This window comes from Cricetulus griseus (assembly GCF_003668045.3).
Source record: "Cricetulus griseus strain 17A/GY chromosome 1 unlocalized genomic scaffold, alternate assembly CriGri-PICRH-1.0 chr1_0, whole genome shotgun sequence".
Taxonomy (NCBI): Eukaryota; Metazoa; Chordata; class Mammalia; order Rodentia; family Cricetidae; genus Cricetulus; species Cricetulus griseus.
In genome coordinates, this window is record NW_023276806.1 from 121,358,558 (window position 1) to 121,383,060 (window position 24,503).

General features: G+C 42.5%; 1 protein-coding gene across 5 annotated transcripts in view; it reads left to right on the forward strand.

Annotated features, from left to right (window-relative positions):
- The window catches only part of Fndc3b (fibronectin type III domain containing 3B), a 302,457-nt gene that overhangs the window by 61,717 nt on the left and 216,237 nt on the right, over positions 1 to 24,503 (forward strand). For 4 of the 5 annotated variants that reach the window (XM_027392082.2, XM_027392079.2, XM_027392081.2 and 1 more), the window contains exon 2: positions 10,124 to 10,262. In XM_027392082.2, the coding sequence (XP_027247883.1) occupies positions 10,152 to 10,262 (111 nt within the window). In that variant the 5' untranslated portion in view covers positions 10,124 to 10,151. The remainder of the gene's footprint in view (positions 1 to 10,123; positions 10,263 to 24,503) is intronic. The other variant, XM_027392080.2, reaches the window with a different exon arrangement.

The window sequence follows — 24,503 nt, forward strand, 5'->3', positions numbered from 1 at the left end:
TATGCTGTGAAATGATGAAATCTCTGTCTTGGTAAAGGTTCACCCAAGCCTGGAAGCCAGTTGCCATTGCAGAAGGGTCAGGGGTAGAGCTAGGAGGAGAGGTTGACTCTCTTAGGGTACCTTTGGAATTCACTTCAACATTCCTGGCTTTTGTCCTGTGCTTATTCATTTGATTGTCAAAACTCACCAGCTCACACATTTTGCTGTGGGCTCATCCATTTGTGTTCTGTTGTCTCAGTGTTACTTGGCTTTCCAGAGAACCACTGCCTGCTCTTGCATGTGCTTCTCCTTGGGCAGACCACTTAGCTGTCATGAAAAATGGTGTTGTCCATTCACAAGGATGCTGTATGGCCATGTGGAATTTGTGTGAAAGAGGCTCTCACAGCAGGCTGAGAGGTATTCTGGAACTCCTCCAGACCCTTCCAGAAAGCAGTCCATTGAGTTTGCTCGGAAGACCTCCCTTCTTCTCCCCCTTGAAAGGGTTCTGTGCATGGTTGTTAGTACCCAGGTGGATATATAGATGATTTACACATGAACTCAATTTACATGAGATTTCCAAGTGCACCTTGGGTGTATGAAACAGTCCAGAAGTTCTATGTTCAAGAACCAATTACTTATTCTATAGGTAGAGCCACTGAGAGTCAGAAGCCTGTGTAGAGACCTGGAATACAGTAGGGCCTGTCACAGTGCTTCCAGGGTGGCAGGCATGTTGTATCTGCAGGCTGGCTAAGGCATGAGCTGGGGCTGGGAGGAAGCACAAGGTTTCTGACTTCTGTAATTTTCCCTCAAGGGACTATACATGAAATTACACATTTCACTGAAAATACATGTTTTCATTTACTGTCATCCTTAGAAAAAGTATGCACCCAAGTTGGCTTGGCTGCATGTGAGAGTGGCTCATAGTTCTGGGATGATTTCTTGCGATGCTAGGCTGTCATCTTTGGGATGTTAGGGAGGGTGTGGGAGTTACTGTGGTGTGAGGGGACTTGGAATCTAGGTGTTCCAACGGAAATGTCTAATGACACCAGAAACCTTGCTTAAACACTGTTGGAAAACAGTGAGGAAACCCAGGAAAGTTTTGGTAAACTTTTCTGTAGATAAGCCCTGTCTCTTCTTGTTACTATTTGTAGACAGAGGTGCTGCCTACGTGAGATTGTGTGCATGCAGCAATGCCATTCTTTCCTTTTTTTTTCTGTAAAGGTTTGGCAGGGGGGACGCTCTGAAAGCAACCTCTGTATATTAATGTAGACTTACATTTGTGCTTTTTTTTCTCCTGAAAATAGTGCTTTTCCCAAGTAACTCTGTGAGTTCTGCCATGACTACATGACTACACTGCATGATTTAAGCAAAGCCACTGAGAAGTATTGACAGCCAAGTCACAGAAGGAAAGCACCTGTGAGCACTGTCCTGACTCCTCAAGTGCTGGGTGCGACCCTGTGACTGTGAGCGCACTAGGATCTGAGGACTGAGAAATGTGAACATGCTAGGATCCGTCCCCAGCCCACATCTATGGATTGTTGAAGACAGGGCCCGCACAGCCAACTTGTTACTTCTCATAAGAGCAAAATGGGCAGTTCTCCAGGGCTTGACATTCATTTTGATCGGCTATAGTATTGTTTTTAATGGGAAGAACTCCATTTTACAGGATTTCTGTCAAATCTCCTGTGCTTCTAATTAGATGCAAAAAGCTGGAATGTTTTTAAGGTTAAGATTTTTTCCCCTCCAGACAACTGTGATTTGACTTCACTAATGAACACATATCAGGCAAGAAGGCAAATTCCAGACTATTCGTGCCTCAACCAACCAGCGGGGCACATACCTCCGGGTACTGCTCATGTCTCAAGAGGTTTTTCTGCATGAACAATTATCACCTCCCCTTCCTTCATTCAAGTGGCAAGCCATGGCAAGTGTCTTTCTTGCACAGTGTAGAGCTAAGGTGTAAAATTAGATTTCATTGGCATAAAAACACAGCAACCGCCAGCACAATGTGCTTAGTGCATTTTGGTGTTTCCCCAATCTTGTGACGTTCTTCCTCCCTTTTAACAAGGGGGCTGAAGCCACTCCTAAACGCATAAGGAAGACAGTAAGTTTTCAGATTTCCCTTTTGATTTGAGCTTTCATCTATATTATGTAAGCATGGCAGGTAATTGGTGCGAAAAACATAATCTCTCAAGAACAGAAAGGATCTTGAAGGGCTCATCTCTAATTGTGTTACTTTGTCAAAGACAAAATTAATTGTTCAGCTTTAGAGTCAATTACTGATAAATCCCAGATTAGAACTCATGTTTTCTAGTAGTCAGTGTTGGGGCAGCCTCCCCATCAAGTCTGCCTTCCCTGCCCTCTCCTTTGAGTTGGTTTCAGCAGTAGATCATGGGAAAAATTCAGTTATAGTCACCTCCTCCTCTGTTTTTCCATATACTTTTCTCTTCCCTCCATCTATTAATTTGGTTTCTAAAACAGCAAAGGGGATCATTTTCCTGTAGCAAGAACCTTTGCTCCTGCTCACAGAGTGCAGGAGAGATTTAGCTCAAGGAAACTCATGGAACCACCTTTTTGCTTTCCTATCTAATGGCTGTGTCTCCACATCAGGCTCCTGCTGACCACACTGAATTCCACAAGGCTGAACTGGTCGCTGTGCTGATGTAGGTAGTACATCAGCAGTAGGGAAAGAGGCTCTGTTCTTAAGTGTCAGGGAAGTGGTCTGAACAACTATGTGTGCGTGGATGGAGGTAACGGAGATTGCAGTATACTTCCATATTGTTTTAATCCCTTTCCCCTCTGTTGATTCTGTTGTTGTTTCCATAGCTGTTATAAAAAAAAAAAAGAAAAAAAAAAACCTGGTTAGGGGGTTGGAGAGATGATTCAGTGATTAGGAGTACCTGTGCTTGTAGACGACCCAATTTTGATTCCCAGAAACCACACACTGGCTCATAACCATCCAAAACCCAGCTGGGGAACTGATACCCTCTTTTGACCTCCTCAGGCGCCAGGTACACATTTGTTACAGAGATATACATACAAGCCAAACAGTCATACATATAAAATACATCTAAAGAAATCCTGGATAGCTTTGCCGGGAAGGCTTCATGGAATGGTGGCCTCTTCAGAGTTTCTTGGTCGGAGAGAGCAGCCAAGGGTTTACTTTTCAAACTAATATCTATCTGGTCAAAAAGGGGAGAGGGAAATGGTATAGCTTATGGTGCTTTTTGGGGCATCTATTGCAGGACTGCGTACAGCAGGCTCTGCTGGTTTACTGGCTGTCTTTCTGAAGCTTGCCTAGTAGAGAGACAGAAGGAAGTGTGCTCTTCAGAAGCTGTCCATCCTCGAGACTGGCAGCAGCTGTATAAAGTGGCCCCCTGAATGGGGGAGGCTCTGGGACCCCCTGAATGGGGAGGCTCCTGAGTGTAGCATTTTCTTCTGTGCCATATGACTCTGTCAGATTTTGATTTTTTTCTTTTTTTTTCTACAACTATAACAAAGACATGTAAATCAGCTGCACAAATGTCTGTCATAACTTAAGTTTTATTAGGTTTTGCTTTTCTGTTGGAAGTGATTTAGAAGCCAGTCTTCCAATCCCTTGTAAAACCTCAGTCATCCCATGGTTAAATTAGTTTAAAAGAAAATATACAATATAGTAATTCCTTAATAGCCTTCCTAACTTCCCCTCCCCCAGCAGCACAACTTCCCCCACCACCAACAGCACAGCCCCTCTTCCTGGCTTCTGATGATTTCATAATGTTTCCAAGTGTCGTTTTGACTATATGCATAGTTTTTCCCATTTCCCAGAACCATTAGAAAAGCCATTCAATGTCAGATAGCTAAAACATTTTTTTCTGGTATAGCAGTCACAATTTTCAGAAAGTTGACCTGCACTAGTCCCACTATTAGAAACCAATTTTTTTTTTTTTTAAATACTGTACCACTGTGTTGACTGTTCACCTGCCTTGGTCTTCTGAGTGGCTGGAACTACAGGTGTATACCTTCTCACTTGACTTCAGTTAGTATTTTTAGTAGAGAAGGAGCCTTTCATGAAATCTGAACCAAGCTGTGAATTTCCTAGTGAACTCATATCAATATGCTACTTAGACTAGAGAACAAACATGTAGCAGGTAGAATTCAAGGATTTCCATGGTATCTAGCTTGTCTGATAGTGCCTAGTTAGTCTGTTTTATATTGGAAAAGATACTAGCTCTAGGGAATATGTGGACTAGAAGTTAACATTAGTGACTTCTGAAGCATCAACTTTGAGATTATTCACAAGTTCCTCTGAGGTCCTTGTGTTTGGTTTTATAACCTGCATTTGTGGGGTGAGGAGACAGACACCTGGAGTAAGCTGGCTAGATAAACTAGCAAAAATTTTCAAGCTACAAGTTCAGTGAAAAACTGTGAGTCAATAATTAGCCTCCAAATGCAACTACACATGTGTACATGCACTTGTACATGTGTGCCTACACACATTTGAACATGTATACACACATGCACATACACGACCCACACATCTATAATGCAAAACAATAATGCTTTTGGAATTGGGCCATGGAATAAAAGTTCAAACTGACTTGTGTCTTCTTAGGTTGCCGTCTGCCTCCTAAGCACAGGAGCCAGCATCCTGGGAGGCAAGCATGGGGCCTGGGCCTTTGCTTGGCTTTCTTGGGCTTCATGTATCCTGGCCCTGCTCCTGGAGCTCTGGTGGCCTTACCTGGTTTCTTTTGGTGTTGTTCTGTTGCTCTTTTTCTTCACATCTGAAACTAATTTGTTTCCTGTGCGTCTAACTCACATCTTGAATTAATGTATGGAAATTTGGGTCATTGGCTCACTGAGTGAGAATCGGGACACTTTGTTACTAATTTGAAGGCAGGTTGGCAGACATAAGAACTCCCAGCAGTGCCTAGGGCTTTATGGAGTGCATTCTTCCTGTGTAGAGTTGCTCCTCTGGAGATGGGTCATCAGTTGCCTTCTGCAAATCCAATGATAGGCTAGGGCCAAAGTGCAAAGAAAGAAGAAAAAGTACCAAGCCAAATGCTTCGAGAGATGGGAGAAACTGGTGCCCTTTGTGAGGTTATTTTAAAATAAGGTAGTCTTTAACAAAGGAACAGATTATTAACAGTGAAGAGCTAGCTGGTTCCTTTCATTTCTAGAGTGTCTGTCCCCACTTTTGTAGCTCAGGAGCTGTTGGTGGGTGTAGCCTGGCTAGCAGTGAACCAGAGATTTGCTCTCCTAGAAGAGCTGTGAACCACAAGGCTCACATGATTATCTAACCCTTTCATCCAGAACACAATTGTACAAAACACTGGTGGCTTTAGTGTTTTGATGTGTGGTGAAGGGGAGAGGTTGCAAGGACCTGTGGTTCTTAGCAAATTCTTTCATCCTGGAAGTCTAGGTCAAAGTCAGAAGAGGGAACCTCGGGTAGCTGTGTGTGCAGATTAGAAAAGTATACTGTAGACTCAATCCACTCCATTTTTCCGGTTGGTTTTGTAACATGTAAAAGTTAATGGTCTTAAGGGATAGACACATTGTGAGATGTCCTTACTATTGGCAGATCCTGTGAGCGTGGTGCTGCTTTGACTAAAATCCACAAGTCTTGAGGTAGATTTGTCTTGTCCAGATCCACATTTCTTGAGTAGATGGAGGAATAAGCAAAGGCTTCCTTAGTGTGGCTACTTCTGAGACTTTTCAACTGAGGTGTACATCTTCTTTACCCAGAGAGTACACATTGACCCCTTAGCTGCTCTTGAAGCTGATAAGGAAGCAGTGGCCAAGGAATTTGGTGTTTTAAGGTATATAGAGGACTTCTGAGGCCTCCCCCAGAGACCACACCTCTTTATATGAGTGACAGCTGGGTTTTCAGAGTGCAGGACACTAAACTTATAGTGTAGTCTTGAGATAAGAGAAAAATGATCGATGATACTCTGTGTGTGTGTGTGTGTGTGTGTGTGTGTGTGTGTGTGTGTGTGTGTGTGTGTTGTGTAGGAGAGTGGGCCTGGAATATAGGACACACAGAAAGACTGGGTATAATACTTCAAAGGAGCTAACTGTGGGTGGTGGAGTGTTTGTAATTCACAGAAGTTTGAGGCCAGCCTGGGCTACATAGCCAGTACTCTTCTCTATAAACCAAAAAATAGCAACAACAACAACAACAACAACAACAAAAAACACCTCAAAGCAGATGTGACTTTCTTTGGGTACCTAACACAGAAACTTTCAAGCTGATCACCTTCTTTTGACTGAATTTACTATTGTAAACAATGGCTCCAGATCCATTTTGTTAAAAAAAAAAACTGTATGGTCTGCTCATTGTATAATGAAGAAAATCTGTAATTCCCACCTCAAATCATTACAGATGAATCCTGCTGGATAACAAGTCCTCCACCAAAGAGATACCACTGCATATCCCCAAAGTTTCTTTTTATACATATGTTTTCATTCTTTTATAGTCTTCCTTCTTGCCTTCTTCTTGTTCTTTCTGTGGTTGATGGTGCTAGGCTATTTCTGCCCTAAAGTAATTTTAGGGGTGGCTTATAGGTGATAGCCTTGAGTATCTGGAAAGAATGGATTGTTTCTGTGTTTCCCTTGCATTCTGATCAGATGGTAAGTGTCCTGTGAGCACAGAAATGGGTATTTAACACTGCATGGATGCCTCTTCTACCTCAATCTGGTACCTTATAATCTGTTGAAGATAAAATTAATGTTTTTCTAAAATTTTAAACATGGTGCTTGAGATCTCTCTCTCTCTCTCTCTCTCTCTCTCTCTCTTTCTCTCTCTCTCTCTCTCTCTGTGTGTGTGTGTGTATGCCATGACAGGTGTGGAAGACAGAGGGCATCTTTCAGGGGTTGGTTTTTGTGGACAGAGGTTTCTGTCCTGCTATATGAATTGTAAACTGCTTGCACCATGGCTTAGGCTTCTTACTGGCTAGCTCTCTCTTAATTATTAACCCATAACTATTAATCTATGTACTTCCACGTGGCCTTTTCTTCTGGGAGAATGTCTGCTGGTCCTGCCTTCCCAGTAGCTACATGGTGTCTCTCTGGCGGTTCCTCTCTGCCTTCCTCTTCCCAGAATTCCCCTTGTCTGGTAGCCCTGCCTATATTTCCTGCCTAGCTACTGGTCAATCAGCATTTGTTCATCAACCAATAAGAGAAACAGCATACAGAAGGACATCCTTCATCAGGTTTTATGGTCTACGCCTTATACTACTCTTGTAGAACTTGGAATCTAGCTCTACTCTGGTATTGACACTCACTGTGAGAGTGCTGCTTAGTGGGGTTGGATAGGTTATGTCTTGTTGATAGCATGAAGAAAACCAGAAAGGTTTTGAAACTGGAATTGTCAGCGTTAGACTTGTTGGTGGTGTTAAGTTATTTTTTAGTCCTAGGGGACCTGGACTCCTTGAATTTTGTTTTTGGTTGAGACTCAACTCCAGTTTCAAGAATGTTAGTAGGCTGTGTTGGACTATGTGCAGCATACACAGGATTCACTATCAGCAGATCTTGATGAAAGAACCATTCTCCCAGCACCCTCCCTCTTTCTTAGCCTCCCAAACCTCTATCTTTCTTTTCTATGCTCTTACATAGTGGTAGGAATTCCAGGACCTACAAGGTTCAGGTGGGCTGGGCTCAGAACCTCCAGTTGGTGTACTCCTGCCTTATTGGGTGACAACAGAGAGTTCAGGTTCCATGTAGTCTAGGAGATGGTCTAGGGGATGTTGTGCCATCTTAGTGGGGGAGGACCTTGGTGCCCATTGCTGCAGAAGGGAAGAGAGAGAAGGCAGAGTCACCCTCTGTGTCACTTTCTCCAGCAACTGCAAAAAGCTTCTGTATGGAAAGAGGAAGGGAATAGAGCAGAGTACTCCTTATACTAAACGAGAGCCCAAATAAATATACATCACTGTAAGCCAGCTTGCTTTTCATGTGTGTGTATCTGTGTGTTCATGGGTGTGAGTGTATGGGTGTGCATGCAGGTGAAGCATTGGGCAGCCTTGGTGCTGGTCCTTAGATGCTGCCACCTTTGTTTGTTTGTTTGTTTGTTTGTTTGAGACAGGGTCTTGTATTTACCTGAAGCTCATCTATTAGGTTAGGTAGGTTGGCTGATGAGCCCTGGAGATTCTCCTGTCTCCACCTCCCAAGCACTGGAATTACAGACTCATACCACGGTGTCCAGCATCTTTTTCATGGGTTCTCATGCTTGAGCAGCAATCTCTTTGCTGCCTGAACTAACTCCCTAGTCCCCAGCATATACTTCTTAAGAAATATCAAATGAAACATTACACTGAAGAAATAGGTTCATTTGAGAAAATGCAGCAATTTGTCCCTTTAAAACTAGTAACATTAAGTGTGATAGAAGTAAGATGGACATGTACACAACTGCTCCTAATTTGGTCAAAAATCATGCTGTTAAGTTGTGATGGTGTCTGCAGGCTTATGCTGGCTTTAATGTAGGAGCTTCAGGCTAGACCACTGGTCTTTGGGCTGCATTTTCATTTAGTACTCTCTGAGTAACTGTCCCAATAGTTACTGTAAGACCTGTTGTTATGGGATGTACTTCCCCAGCTGGGATGGGGCTTCTGTGTTGAGCTGTAAATAATTAGTTTCTCCATATTGCGTTATAATGGATATTATAACATTTTACCTATTTAAGATAAAAACATTTTCTCTTGGGTGGCCTTCAGGTATCCTTAGACACTTCCAGAAAGGGATCCTCTTGTGGGTGAGATGAAGGGAGAAGCATGTGTAATGTTCAGAGTGGAGGTGTTCAGGGATGAAAATAAATAGTTTGCTTTTATTACAACTATGTGGTACAAATCCAAGGCAGCCACTAAAGAATTTGCTGTTGCATTTGGACTAACTGGAACATTAACAGTAAAATACTCATTAGTCAAATAGCTTTGAATGTAAAATTTTGAGGGAGTTTTTATGAATGATAAAAGTTTGGACTTTAAATATGTGGCAATTTTCTTCTGAAGTCATTTAAAATTTGGTATGTGTGATTTATATATACCACATACATGCACACACACACACACACACACACACACACACACACACACACACACACACACACACACACTTTTCCATGCTCCTAGATTTTTATGCCATGGTGTACAAATACATGCATACTTTTTATGGAGCAGGCCAGGATCTCCTAGGAATTTATTGTTCTTTTTTTTTTCCTGGTATGCTGTCAAGCCGACTACAGGAAGAAGGTACAATTATGGGAGGAAAAAAAGCTTTTTTGAACTTATGTTATTTTGAATACATGTATGAATTTTATTTATTCAGTGTAAACAAGGGAATCAGCTTTTTCCAAGCCAGTTGGCTTGGGAGTGTGATGAATGCAGAAGAGCCCAAAGAGTGTCTGAGTAAGACAGATCCTTCATGTTCAACAAAAAGAAATGATTGGGGAGAAACAGAACATGGGGGATTATTAAGTTACTTAGCCATTTAACTTGATAATTGAAGCTACAGTGTATGTATTCACCTTGGCTTGCTTGTGTTGAATGCCCCTATGTTATTTTGATCTTAATGAAAGAGAAAGCTTTTTATGAATGACAAGTATAGTTCTTTGGGGATATCTTCAGTTTTGGTCGTTATGTTAATGATGACCACTGTAGTTTTTGTTTGTCATTTTTGCCATCACAAAATTCACTGGACAGATGGCTCTATGCTTAAAGGCACTTGTTGCTCTTGTAGAGGACCTGAATGCCATTCTTAGTAGCCATATTGGGTGGCTCACACCTGACTGCCTGCAACTCCAGCTTCATCAGATATAACAGTCTTCTGGACTCTGTGGGTATCTGAACTCATGTGGCATGCACATGAATAATTATTTTAGAAAATGTGATCATTGTTTATCCTCAGATTTTGGGGTAAGGTTATTACCATTGTTCATATGTTTTATTAAAATTTTAACCTAAATGCTGGGATCCTGTTTTTGGTCTTTGAGTTCTGTTATTTCCTTGTCCTTCCTCTGCTCCACTCCGGGGACTGACAGAATATTTAAGCAGTTCTCTGTGATGAGAGAGAGGCACATGGGCTTCAATAGAGAGCACTTAGATTGCCCACTTTAGGGAACTTTAGTCACGGATCCTTTTTCTTTTCCTTTTTGACATGGGTGTTTCTCTTGCAGGTAGCTGGTTGAGGGCAGTTCTCCATGAATGTACGTCACCATGATGATGACCGACCAGATCCCCCTGGAACTGCCACCCCTGCTCAATGGGGAGGTGGCCATGATGCCACACTTGGTGAATGGAGAAGCGGCCCAGCAGGTTGGTGACCTCCTCCAAGGGGGCAACATTAGCTGAATATTTAATTTGTTTGGGGATTCAGAAGTCTTTGCTTTTGAACTTCCATGGTTCTAGAGATGTTTTGTTGTTGTTGTATAGGTGCTGTATTATTTTTAAAATACCTGGAAAAAAAATCGAGATCAGAAACTCTTACCTCATTCAGCTAGTGTTCCTAAAGAGTAAAACATAAGTTATTTTTAAAATGGCTCATTGTGAGACTGTCTATTCATTTGTCTGTTGTTCTTGACAAATCTGCACACATCCAGGTGAACCTACCCTGAATCCTGGGGTGACCCTTCCTTTATGGACCTGGGGTGACTCTTCCTCTATGGAACCTTGGGTGACCTTTCCACTGTGGAACCTGGGGTGACCCTTCCACTGTGGAATCTGGTGTGACCTTTCTACTGTAGAACATATTGTGACCCTTCCATTGTGGAACCTGGGGTGACCCTTTCTCTATGGAATCTGGGGTGACCCTTCCAATGTGGAATCGGGGTGGCCCATTCACTGTGGAACTCATAAGGGTTTCCTAAGAGGGCACTTACCAGATGTGTCACTCCTGTGTCATTCATGGCTTAACATTATGGCACACAACAGCTATTTAGGAAGTCAGCTGTGAGCACTTAGGGAACATATGTAAACTGTAAGGACAATTGGGCTTTTATCATTGAAACTGAATTGTCTTTAATAACTATTTTTTTAAAAAATATATAACCACAAAAATGTGTTGGTTCTATCCTGTAATTATATAAATATTTTTTTCTTTGTACATTTCTGTCTTAGCTTTTCTTACATTTTCTTACATTTCTGTCTTAGTTAGGGTTTCTGTTGCTGTGAAGAGACACCATGACCATTATCATCTTGGTGTGACATGGTGGAGTGCAGGTAGACATGGTGCTGGAGAAAGAGCTGAGAGTCCTACAAGTTGACTCACAGGCAACAGGAAGTGGTCTAAGAGACTGGATGTGGCTTGAGCATATATGAGAACTCGAAGCCTGCCTCCACAGTGACACACTTCTTCCAACAAGATCACACCAAGCTGCACTTCCTAATAGTGCCACTCCCTTTGGGCATTATTTTCTTTCAAACCACCACATTTTCTTAAGTATAAACATAAGAAATGTGTTTTGAATGGTCGAGTTAGGAGTAAACCTGAAAAATAGTTATCCAAAATATATTAATAATTCAAGGAAGTTGAACACTTTTCTGTCTGAGTATATGTTCCCCACTGCCCCCAGCATGATCTGTCATTGACACGATTGGTCAGGTACTATCAGAGGTACTCTGTATGCACTGCTAATGGGTCTGCTCAATCATTTCTTACTTTCTTCTGTATTGTGGTGTTCTTAAGAGCAAAATGTATCTAACAAGGGCTAGAGATGATGGCTCAGCCATGAAGAGCCTTTGCTATTCTTGCAGAGAACCCACTGTTTAACTTCTAACATCCATCTTGAGTGAGCCACTTGTAATTGTAGCTTTGGGAGCTCTGCCTCCTTTTTCTGGCCTTCATGGGTTCTGCACATGCGTGTACACACACACACACACACACACACACACACACACACACACTCTAAATAAAAATAAAATGAATCTTACAAAAAACCACATACACCTAATGGGTGCTTCCTAAGCACCGGTTGTTTGGGTATGGTTCAGTCCCCCTCACCTCCATAGCAACACCTCTTTCTATCTGGATAAGGCTCCATCATACTGTGTAGCATCTTCTGTTTTTACACATAAACAGCCACACCCAGCCCAACAAGTCCCACTCACCACTGCTGTTTCTTTTCCTACCTCTTTCCATGACTTCTGTTGGGTGAACCCCCACCCCAGCTCTCTTTCCTTCCTGGGCTTCAGCTATGCAGTCTCTACAGTGTCTTCTCATCGTGCACTTTTGGTATTTCATTCTAATCTCTGGGCTTTCCATTGGCAGTGCCTGCTGTATTCATACCTTTTGAGGTCTGTTTTATGTGTGTGACTACCTGGGCCCCTGGCCCATGCTTTGCCAGTGCCTGGTGGTTGTCTTCACTGGTCTGTCTGCTTCTGCTTTTTTTGCTGGATTTTCCAGATAGAAGCTAGAGCTATCTTCTCAAAATGTAAAGTGTTTTATGTTTGTCCCTTATACAAAGCCATCCTGTTGCCCATGGAGCAGAGCCTGTCTCATCCTGTTGACTTTGCCTGGCCAGCCCTGGCCTTTTTCTACATTGTTGACTTCTCCTTTGCTGTAGTCTCACAGCTGTATGTAGAAAGTTCTGGTAATTCGATGAATGGTTTCAGGATTCAAAGTTCTGTCTCCCTCATTTTCACTAATTAAAAAATTTTTTAAATCCAAGGTATTCAAATATTAGCTTGGAAAGCAACTCAAGACTGCCCAGTTGGCACACGTAGCCAGGTTTCCCTAAGCCACCTTTCCTCGTTGCTTCATCCCAGTTCCAGGCCAGGGACAAATTCTCTCAAAGTAAGATTGTCTGTGTTTGAGTAACAGCACTAGAAGTTGACCTGACCTCCACAAGAATGTGAAGACATGTGTATACCAGCCCCCACATGTGTATACATATGGACATGTGTATACACACGTACTCACACACATGCACCTGCACAAGTGTGTATACACATAACATCATGTGTTTTAGCCTTTTAAATGTAACTGTGTTAGATTTTTCTGGAAGCATTAACATTTGCATTTAACTATTTGATATAGTTGGACTTTCTCTGGACTGCCAGCTCCAAATAGTAACACAGAGACTTCTTATTAATTATGAAAGCTTGACCTTAGCTTAGGCTTGTTCCCAACTAGCTCTTAAAACTTAAATTAACCCATTTATATCAATCTATGTTCTTCTACGTGGCTCATTACTTCTGCTTAGTACCATGAGTTTCACTTCTTCTGTGTCTGGCTAGCAAATCCCACCTTTCTTCTTCCCAGAGTTCCTATCTCTTTCCAGAAGTCCCATCTATTCTCTCCTGCCTAGCTATTAGCTGTTTAGTTCTTTATTAAACCAATCAGAAGGTGTTTTGGCAGAGACACATCTTCACAGTATACAAAAAGATTATCCCACAACAATTTGATGTTAATATAAATTTTTCTTAAAGGGAACATTGTTTAGTAAGCAAACTGTTTGAAATTTTACTCATTAGGACCAGACCAGGATTTATCATGCCTGGCTGCTGCTGCTTCATCTATCACTGTGTCTCAGTACAGGGTGGTCTGAGTGCCTGGCATTCCCCATCCCCCTTTTTGTTTCCTGAACATCCCCGACCTGTGCTTCCTTCATTTCTTAAGCTTCTACTCCTTGTTTTGGGTCCTAACTTCTGTACTGATCTGGGTGAGTATAACAGAATCCAGGATTCTGTTAAACTTCAGCCAAGGCACAAGAAAAAGGTATATTGAAGGAGCCAGAAAACTAACAGTGGCAGAAGAGTACCAGAGAATTAGGACTTGGAGCACGGTAATGTCACTTAAATAGACAGGTAACAAAGGCATCTCCGAGAAAGAATGCAGGGGTCTTGAGTACTTGCTCTGGGCACCTGTTGGCACTTTGTCTTAAGAGCCACATTTCCTTGTGCTCAGGTGAGCCCATGTTAAGAGGACACTGCATGGAAGTGGACCTGCACAGACGTTTTCTGAGGCTTTCGCTGTACCCTCCTCCGAGGCACATTGTTACCGTATCTAGTGCCTTTTGAGGGCACAGGTTTGACCTCTGATTAACCTTGCAGGGACTGTGTGGCAGACTTGAGGGTGACTTTTTTTCTTATGGTAAGCAGTGCTATGGCAATTTCAGTACTACAAGAAGCTACCCCTGGCTACAGGCCTCTCTGTTTGTGAGGAGCTGACTTGCTTGTGTCACAGTGCTCTTAACAGTTCCACCTGTGCAGAGGAAATCTAAACATTTCTGTAAGTGCAAAGGAACTACGGCAGCCGATGAGAACAGGCTTGAAGGTCCTGCTCCTCCTTTTTCTCTTCTTTCCCCTCTTTCTCTTTCTCTTTCTTTTTCATCTTCCTCTTCCTCCCTGTCTGAAGCTTTCCAGGTTGAATTAGGCCTAGTCAGGATTTTAAGCTGGGTTCTGGCTTTCTAAATAAGAGAAATCATTATTTTCATTATTTGAAGTCACTTTTTCATTTTTTTGTAGGTAAGAGAAAAGAGGAAATGAGCGGAAAGTAGAAAACTATATACTTTTAAAGAAAGTTGTCCTCATCCTAAATGAAATTTTAATAGACATGTTATCATTTAAAAAAAGAGTAGCAAACGACTATGTGATCAGGGACAACTTAACCCACAGTCCTTCTTCAGCCTCCTTGGCCTCCTTAGCAACTGTCTTGAGACCCACACATCATACATTTCACCAATTAACACGTACAGTTAGTTCATGGAACTTAGAGTGTTGGTTGAGTTTTACCATACTGAAAGGATACCTGAGACGAACATCTTGATGTAAGAAAAGTTAATTTTGGCTCAGTGATTGAGAGACTCCCTGTCTTTAGGCCAAGGCAAGGCAGGACATCATGGTGGACAAGGCACAATGAGCATAACTGCTCACCTCATGAAGTGGGAGAGGGGAAGGGAGAGAGGTTTGTTCATTATGGAATATGTATCAACATTTCATTCCTTCTTCATTGCCAAATAGTCTATATTATGAAGTAGCATATTTGATTGAGTTGTCTGTCAAGTGAATTCATAGTTTTCTCTTCACTGTGACAAATACTCGACAAAAGCAAATCGAGGAAGAAAGGGCTTATTTTGGTTCAGTTTGAGGGTACAGTCCACAGTGGTAGGACAGTCAAGCAGCAAGTGTGTGAGGCAGCAGGTCACTTATGGTCCCCGAGAGAGCAATGCTTGCTGGTATTTAGCTCATTCTCTTATTTAAAACATTCAGTCCAGTACTCTAGCCCATGGATGGTACTGTTCTCTTCCACGGCAGCTACCCCTGGGTAGAAGCTCTCTCACAAATGTGCAGAGGTGTGTCTCCTGGGTGATTCTAGATCCTACAACTAGGCAGTCAGTATTCAGTGACAGACATTTTGGTTGTTTCCACTTTTTGGATAGTGTGAGCAATGGCACCATGAACAGATGCGCAGAATCACATGTAGACACGTTTTCGTGTTTCTCAGTTATAACCTAAGAATGATGGGGAATGGCTTCCTCTTGACATGCTGTTTCCCAAGTGTCATTCCTCTTCCTTAAACATTTTAAAGTTATTTGTATTTATTTGGTGTGGGCTGGCATGGCATGATGTGCCTGTAGAGTGAGAGGACAATTCGTGGGATTTGATTCTCTATACATGGGTTCCAGATCTCAGGTGTGGTGGTAAGGGCCATTAACCCATTGAGCTGTCTTTTTAGTCTCCTGTACACTCCCCTCATCCCCAGTAATTTTGTCAAACTCTGGATAAGTAGAGAGCACACCAAAGTTGAATAAACTTGGCTTCTCTTAATGTCTCGTTGCTTGTTTACTGTTCTTGGTGTAAAACGCAGATTTTGGTTTGAGTTTTTAACATAAGATACAGTAGCTGGTTTTGGGCACGAAAAGAGTCAGCGCATACTTGTTTCTGACAGTACTCTGATCTGGAATTACAGTAGCCACCAGGAACCATGAGGTGAAGGACAGATGTTCACAAAAGGTGACAGAGGAAGTGACTTGCTAATGTGTCCCCAGAGCTTGTCACTTACATATGGAGAGAAGGTGATGGCTGTTGATATATGAATTTATTGAGGGTCAGACCCCAGTGGGCAAGGACCTGGACATCAGGTCCTTTGTACTGGGTAGCATAGGTCATTTGGTAAATGTTCTGTTTGGTGTGTTTCTTATCTCTGGCTTCCTTTTTTATTTTCCTTTTTAAATTTCTAGAACGTTTGTCTTTAAGCTTTGTAGGTTTTTTGTTTGTTTGTTTTGTAAAAGCTGCTTCAGGAATGTTTGCATCAGTCTAGCCAGCCCAGGGTAACATGCCTTCTGACTTGTTCTAGGTCCAGGCTCTTAAAGAGACCTCATTTCTAATTCTCTTGACCTAGTTCATTCCCAGGGGCTGGCCTGTAGAACTTCTTTTTTTGAGAATGAACTTTTTTCTCATTTCTCTTTTTGATTTTTTTCTTTCCTGTTTGATTTTGGAATTTCTTGTTTCCCCAGGACAGGATATGTAGGCAGAGTTTTCCCGACATTCTTATGAATCCAGCCTTCTAGACAGTGCATTAGGTGGAGAACTTTCCATGTTTCAGATGGTGCTCATCACTGGTGTGTCTGACATCAAGTGTTCTCTCCTAATTCCATGACCTTTTCCACTTTGGGTGAGCTCTTCTTAATAGCATTTCCCCTGACAGCTTCATTCTTGCATCCAGGGCTTACAAGCTCATACAGCACAGGTTTGGCCCATGTAGAGTTGTACATCTACAACAGGACTTTTCTACTTCACATCCAGTGAAAAGAAAGTCTTATAATTAATGTAGTGGGATCAGGTAGCTAACTTCAGTTTTATTGAACGAGAGGGTTCTATAAGGATTGTCTGTTCAATGGAGAGTTAATATTTTAAGTTTGCCATGTGCAAACCTCTTGTTAATAGTTTTTGATTTCTCTTTAATGACTTCTCTTGTGTGCAGGTAAACTTGTGTATGCACAGGTCGAGGGCGAAGGTCATTTTACATGTCACCTCAGGAACACTGTCTACTTCTTTGAAATGGTCTCTCATCACCATGGAGCTTACCAGTTAGGGTAGACCAGCTGGTCTGTGAGCCCCGGAATCCTCTTTTTTCCACCTCACTAGGGCATTTTTATGTTGATCATGGGGATCAAACTCTCTGGTCTTTGTGCTTTCAAGGCAAGTGCCTTACCTACTGAGGAGGCCCTCCTCCTACCCACAGAGCTCTGATACCTTTCCTTGAGATTTTGCTTTTGGTTTATTCCAGAGGAATCCTGCTTAATCTTCAATGTCCCAGTCTGGTGGTTGGTGCCCATTTGATCTGTGTTGTCTATTTTCCAGGGTCACAGACTCCATGGAATTGCAGATAGCATGCATCCCTCACCCAGAGCAGTTTCCCAGCTGCAGAGAAAGCCACTCTTGCTAGCAGGATCTCCTTGAAACTTTAAGAAAGTTGCGAGTTTATATTGTCTGTGGTCTGATATTTCAGTTCTTTTTGCATTAGGCTTGCCAGTTCTTCCCACTACAAAGGCTTCCAAGGAGGCACAGGCAGAATCTCAGCCTTAGGAAGGTGAACTTTGATCTGTATTTTTGGAGGGTGTTGCTATATGTGGCACCCACAATAATTAGGACACACAGCATGTAATTATGACATTTCTGAGCTGTCTGGGTTGAGAGACACTTAAGAATTGAATTAGCCAAAGGCACCAATGGTCTACAGTAGCCTGCAAATGGTGGCAGTCGAGCTGCCTTCAGAATTGGGGAGGATGAAAGGAAATTCTGGCGTTGTTGGGCTGTACTGCACAGCAGAGGCAGTTATGTCCCTGATATTTCCAGCATTGCCCTTGTTTGCAACTTCACTGTCTTTGTTTGAGTCCATGTCATTAGTGAGAAAGGAATCCCATCTCTCTTGTTCATGCTGTGTCCCACATCTACGATTGCATGCAGGAAATCTTTTTGAATGGATGAAAGATAAGAGAAATGAAAAAACTTAATTCATTTAAAACAGAGTTTAAAAAACTGGTCACTTTAAAAATTTACCATAAGCCTTTATAAATAAAATCCCTTATTTATTATTTTTGTGTGTGCATGTTTGTTTGTATGTGTGTGCTACATGCATACAATAACTGGACATGCGTGCCTGCATATGCGTGTGTATATGTCTGGTACATGTGTATGCTCGCATATGTGTGTATGTATGTGTATGTGTTCATGTGTGTTTAGTACATGCATATCATGTGTGTGCATGAGTGTGTATGGAGGTTTGAGGACAACTTTTGTAGAATCAGTCCTCTCCTTCCATCATTACGTGGGTTACAGGAATTGAATTCAGGTTGACAGGCTGGGAGGGGGGCAAGCACCTTTCCCTGCTGAGCCATCTCACTGGCCCCTTTGTTTTTCCTAAAATTTCATTTAATTTATTAATGTTATTATTATGCTTGTGTACCTCTTTTAAGTAATGTTAAAAGAAAAAAAAAAGGAGACTTATTTGCCAAATAGTTGGTCTTCAATATCCCTGGGTTTCCTATCCTCAGATTCACCCAATTGCTTGGATTGAAAATATTTACAGAAATGAAGGCAAATGGGGCCTGCACTGAACACTCCAAGCAACACGTTTCTTTTATTGTTACCCTGTAAATAATAATGCATAGTTATAGCCAGGTGGTGGTGGCACACACCTTTAATCCCAGCACTCAGGAGGCAGAGGCAGGTGGATCTCTGTGAGTTCGAAACCAGCCTAGTCTACAAGAGCCAGGATAGGCTCCAAAGCCACAGAGAAACCCTGTCTCAAAAAAACCAATAATAATAATAATAATAATAATAATAATAATAATAATAATAATGCATAGTTACATAGCATTTGCATTTAGAGATTTTCTGAGGTCTGAAGAATAAGTATGAACGTTATATGCAAATACTCTGCCTTTTATTGGTTTGTTTTGTGTTTTCAGGACAGGCTCTTATATACCCCACTAGCCTGTAACTGAGAATGACCTTGAACACCACATTTCCTTGCCTCTGTCTCTCAAGCAATGGGAGGTGTGCAGCCACTATTCCAGCTGGTTATGCCATTTTCACGAGGGACCTGAATGTCCTTAAAATTTGGCCACTAGTGGAAGAATGGGGCAACTGGCCTCTAGCCTAATTCCCCTTAAATCCTGAGGAACAACTGTTGGTAAGATAGGAAGGTTTAGGCAAACCCTCAAGCTTTTCCTGTGTATTTGGGAGCCCAGAAGGTCTGATAACACTGATTGGGAAGTCCTAAATTGTCAGCAATTGACTGGCAGGAGTAGCCTCTGCTTGTGCTGGAGATGTGGTCCCCATCCTGCCTTCTCAACACTTCATGCTTTGTCTCTGAGTGTGACTCAATTTCATCTGAACATCTTAAATTTATTGACCCTCTCCATTGCATCTCATTCTCATGGATACCATATTAAATTTTGAGAATTTTATTCTTTGACAACTTTATAAATGTGGACTATATTTTTATCATGATGACAATCATTGGTATTTTTAGGCACACTTAATGTGCTCACACAGATGCAACCTCTTTCTGTTGGACTTGCCTGATGACATATATTGTGAAGTAGGAGGCTTGGGTGACTAGCTTTGTCGGAAGGTTTCTGTAACACCTCCTACAGGTTAGAACTTATGTATTGTTTTTTGCCCCTGCTTTTCAGCAAATAATGTTTGAGCTTCTATACATAGCACTTACTAAACCTGATGACTTGGTTCTTCTGTTACAGTCCAGTTAGGGTAAAGTGAACAGTTTGAAGGTTCAAGTGTTCCAGAGGTAAAGATGTAGATTCTTTCAACAGAGTCTTTAGTGAGAGTTTTAAAAAGTAACTTACTGTTACCACCTAGCAGAACCCTGTTTTTTTTTTTTTTTTTTTTGTAAAACATAATGTGGATTGAAGGAAAATGGCCTCCAAAGGGAGTGGCACTATTAGGATGTGTGATCTTGTTGGAGTAGCCGTGGTCTTAGTGGAGGAAGTGTGTCAGTCACTGTGGAGGTGGGCTTTGAGGTCTCATACATGCTCCAGCCATGCCCAGTGTCTCAGTCCACTTCTTGTTGCCTTCTGATAAAGATATACCCTGCACCATGTCTGCCTGATTGCTGCCATGCTCCCTACTGTTTCAGGGTATTTGATCACACTGTGAACCCCAAGATTTTGTCATTTACTGGAAAAACCTGTTTCTAGTTGTGGTGTGGTTCAATCCCAGCACACCTTTAATCCTAGAGCTTTCTGCTTGAATATTGTAAACAGGATTAAATAAAATCAACCAGAGGTTAAGAGGCAGAATAAGCAACCAGATGACAGGAAAAAACCATAGAGAGAAAGAGGTCAGGAGGATGGATAGAGAGATGCATAGGAAGTATAGCAGGGAGGGCCATTCAGTTTTACTTTTGTTTGAGACAGTAGTGTAGGAGAGAATTCTTTTTCTGGGATGTCAGCAGAGGAGGAAGGCCAGCAGGGTGCTTTCTCCACCTCTCTGAGCAAGCAGGCTTTCTTTCTTTCTTTCTTTCTTTCTTTCTTTCTTTTCTTTCTTTCTTTTTTTAAATATATATTTTTATTTTTATAATGGTAATTAGACCAATTTTAAATTAGAAATAATCTTTTACATGTCAATCCCAGTTCCCTCTCCTTCCCCTCCTTCCCTGTCCCCCACTCCCTATCTGCTACCCAAGGAGGAGGAGGCCTTCCATGGGGGATCATCAAAAAGACTGTCATATCATTTGGAGCAGGGCCTAGACCCTCTCCCATGTGTCTAGACTGAGAGAGTATCCCTTTATGTGGAGTGGGCTCCATTCGTGTACTTGGGATAAATACTGATCCACTACCAGAGGCCCCATAGATTGCCCAGACCTCCAAACTGACATCCTTGTTCAGGGGGTCTGGAACAGTCCTATGCTGGTTTCCCAGCCATCAGCCTGGGGTCCTTGAGCTCTCCCTTGTTCAGGTCAGCTGTTTCTGTGGGTTTCTCCAGCCTGGTCTTGACTCCATTGTTCATCATTCCTCCCTCTCTGCAACTGGATTTCAGAGTTCAGTTCAATGTTTAGCTGTGGGTGTCTGCTTCTGCTTCCATCAGCTACTGGATGAAGCCTCTAGGATGGTATATAAGGTAGTCATCAATCTCATTATCAGAGAAGGGCATTTAAGGTAGCCTCTCGACTACTGCTTAGATTGTTATGAGGGATCAAACTTGTAGATCTCTGGACATTTCCCTAGTGCCAGAATTCTCTTTAAACCTACAATGGCTCCTTCTATTATGGTATCTCTTTTCTTGCTCTCCTCTATTCTTCCCCTGACTAAATTCTTTCTGCTCTTCATATCCTCCTCTCCCCCCTCCTCTTTGCCCCTATTCTTTCTTCTAGCTCCCTCTCCCCTCCCCCCATGCTTCCAATTAACTCAGGAGATCTTGTCCCTTCCCCCTTCTCTGGAGGACCATGTCTGTCTCTCTTAGGGTCTTCCTTGTTTCCTAGAATCTCTGGAGGTGTGGATTGCAGGCTGGTACTCCTTTGCTCGATGTCTTAAATTCATATATGAGTGAGTACATACCATTTTTGTCTTTTTGTGACTGGGTTACGTCATTCAGGATGGTTTCTTCTAGTTCCATCTATTTGCCTGTTAGCAGGCTTACTTAAGCCTTAAGCCATCACCTCAATTAAATGTTTTTCTGTATAAGCTGTCTTAGCTCACAGTTCAGGATGCAGCCCATCATGGCAGGAAACTGAAGACAGCAGGATCTAGAAGCAGCTGCCACATGTGTCCACAGTCAGAAAGTGATGTGATGAGAACACACAAGTGCTCTGTTTGTTTGCTGTGTTTATGCAGTCCAGGATCCCAGTCCAGGGAACCTTCCCACAGTCAGTTAGGATGGGTCTTCCCAGATCAATTAATGTAAGCAAGCTAATCCTCACAGGAATGTCTGGAGGCTCATCTCTCAGCTGCCCTAGATTCTGTCAGGTTAAGAACACTAACCATAACACACATGTATAGATGGGTTTCTTTGAACACGATGATATGATAGATTTCCAATCTCTACTCCTTTTTGTTTTGAATGTTTTGAATGTATTTGTCACATTGGATGTGATATGATAGCTTTTGATGGATCAATAGTAAAAATAACTTATGTATGCATGAAGATGAGATTTTCTATATCCAGGATATGTGAAGACATATGTTACTGTTTCTGTTGGCATTTTGTGATCAAATGATAGATGTAAAAATATGACTGTGTAACATAAGAAACAGTGTGACTGTTATACTCCAAGGGTGACCATAGCAAGCATAATTTAGGAACATGAATCTCCACATCCTGAATGTAGATATTCACCTTCATTTCCCCCTCAGCTCCTTTCAGGTCATACTGCTTCCTCTGTTTAGTGGCCACTGGCCTCTCAGTCACATTCCTCTTAGGCCTAATGTTATGATACCTGGAAGCCCCAGAAGCAGCAGAATTCCGTGCTGTTTCAGGCTTCTTGCCTATGCCGTTAACTACTTCTCTGCCTCTGACTGTTTCCTTCCCAGACAACCATTGGATCATCTGAAAGAGGCAACATATTTTATGAGATGCATGTTCATTCACCTGAGCAGTTTCCTGTCTCCTTAGCCCCACCCTGGGCTGCCTGTTTCTTGTTTCTTGAGGAGGATTAGCGAGGCCTCTGGCTAAAGTGGACAGGCCTTACCAGGTCCTTCTGCTTTTCGAATAACTGGGCAATTAAATGCAGACAACAGAGACCCAAAGCAACTGTGGCCTGATTTTGGGGTTAGGCTTACTAAAGAGTACATACTCAGAAGCACCCTCCTAAATGTAAGAGTCACATAGCCTAATTCCTGCACTAGAAGGAAAGTAAGAAAGGACAAAAACCAGACAGTAGCTTTTCCTTCTGCAAATTGTGTCTATTATGTAGATATAATTACATTTTTATAAACTATATATAATCTGTAGCATTTTTTAAAGGACCCGAGTATTGGTGGAACATGGACTTGGATGGTGGAGAACACTTTCCACCAATAGTGGGTATGCCTATCCATTCCCCCCCTTCTCTCCCTCCTCCTTTTCCTCCTCCTCCTCCCCCTTCTTCCTTTTTTTTCCAAGACAGGGTTTGTCTGTTTAGCCCTGGGTGTCCTGGATCTTACTTCGTAGATCAGGCTGGCCTGGAACGCAAGAGATCTGCCTGCCTCTGCCTCCCAAGTTCTGGGATTAAAGGAGTGCACCATCACTGCCTGGCTTCCACTTTTCTTCTTATACTCTCTTGTATTTGTAAAGTGGTTTGCTTACAATGCCGTGGTTGGGTGCTTAGAATGCTCCTGTCTTGCCATAACTGCCCCTCCACCCCATGCTACTTCAACCTCTCAGTGAACATGCCTCCAAGACAGCATCCCGCCAAGTGTGAGTACCTGTTGGAGAGAGGGACAGCGGTTAGTTCTGCATTGGTTTTGCAGTAACCTCAGGGGATACCTAGGATGTCAGTTTGTGAATTTGACTCTCCCACGTATTTCATGGCTTTGGCAGTGTGATAGATAAAGTACAGGTTCAATGTGTTTGATTAGACTTATAGTTTTCCTCAAGTTAAAGTGTGACTTGCAGACTTGCTGGTCCCTGGAAAAATTTTAGTCTCAATAACTTTTAGTTGAGTGGTCACTGGTGCCCAGTGGTACAACTGCTGGAAAGAATGAATTTCACTTCAAAGTTTGATTGCTTCTTCTGAAGCAAGGGAAGGAGGTTGGAGTTGAGGGCTTCTGGGGTGGGAGGGGTCTGCACTAACTACTTACTTAATCATCAAGTGGTCATGCAGCATGCAAAGTGAAGTCTCCTGTGTTTCTAGGGAAGCCTAAGGGGAGAAAGGGTGGGACTTGCAGCTGGCAAGTCACAGGACTGGGACTTAAACTCACCCAGGTCCTCTTTTAGGAACTTCCAGGAAGGTAGTGTTGCTAGGGTCGGGCCTTTCATCATTTGTAGTATACAGGTAAGCACTTAGGCTGAGCTGTGCATGGTGGTACATTATATATTTTACAAACTTAGGGTGAATTTTGCACGGTGGTACATTATACATTTTATGCACAGGATGGTTGTTGGGGCTGGGGAGGTGGCTCATTGGGTAAAGCACCTGTGGTGTCCCACGAGTGTGAGGACCTGATTGTATCTCCACTGCCCTTAAAACCAGGTATGGTCTCATCTGTAACTCTAGTAGTAGGAGTGGGGTTGAAGACAGACAGATTCATTTGTGGACCTTCGTACCTTGCTGTGCTCTGGGTTTAGGGAAAGACTGTCTCTCAAAACTAAGGTGGAGAGGAGGGTGCCTAACATTGACTTCTGGTCTTCACAAGTGTGTGCATACAGGAGAGAGGAGTTCTCTCTCTCTCTCTCTCTCTCTCTCTCTCTCTCTCTCTCTCCCCCTCCCCTCTTTCCATCTCTCCCCCTCCCTCCCTTCCTCCCTCCCTCTTTCAACACACACACACACACACACACACACACACACACACACACACACACACGTCATTATGATCCCCATACTATTTTCAAGAGCTGCAAGTGACAGACTCAGAGATGTGAGAAACAGTGGCACTGAGGCTGTCAGGAGGTCTG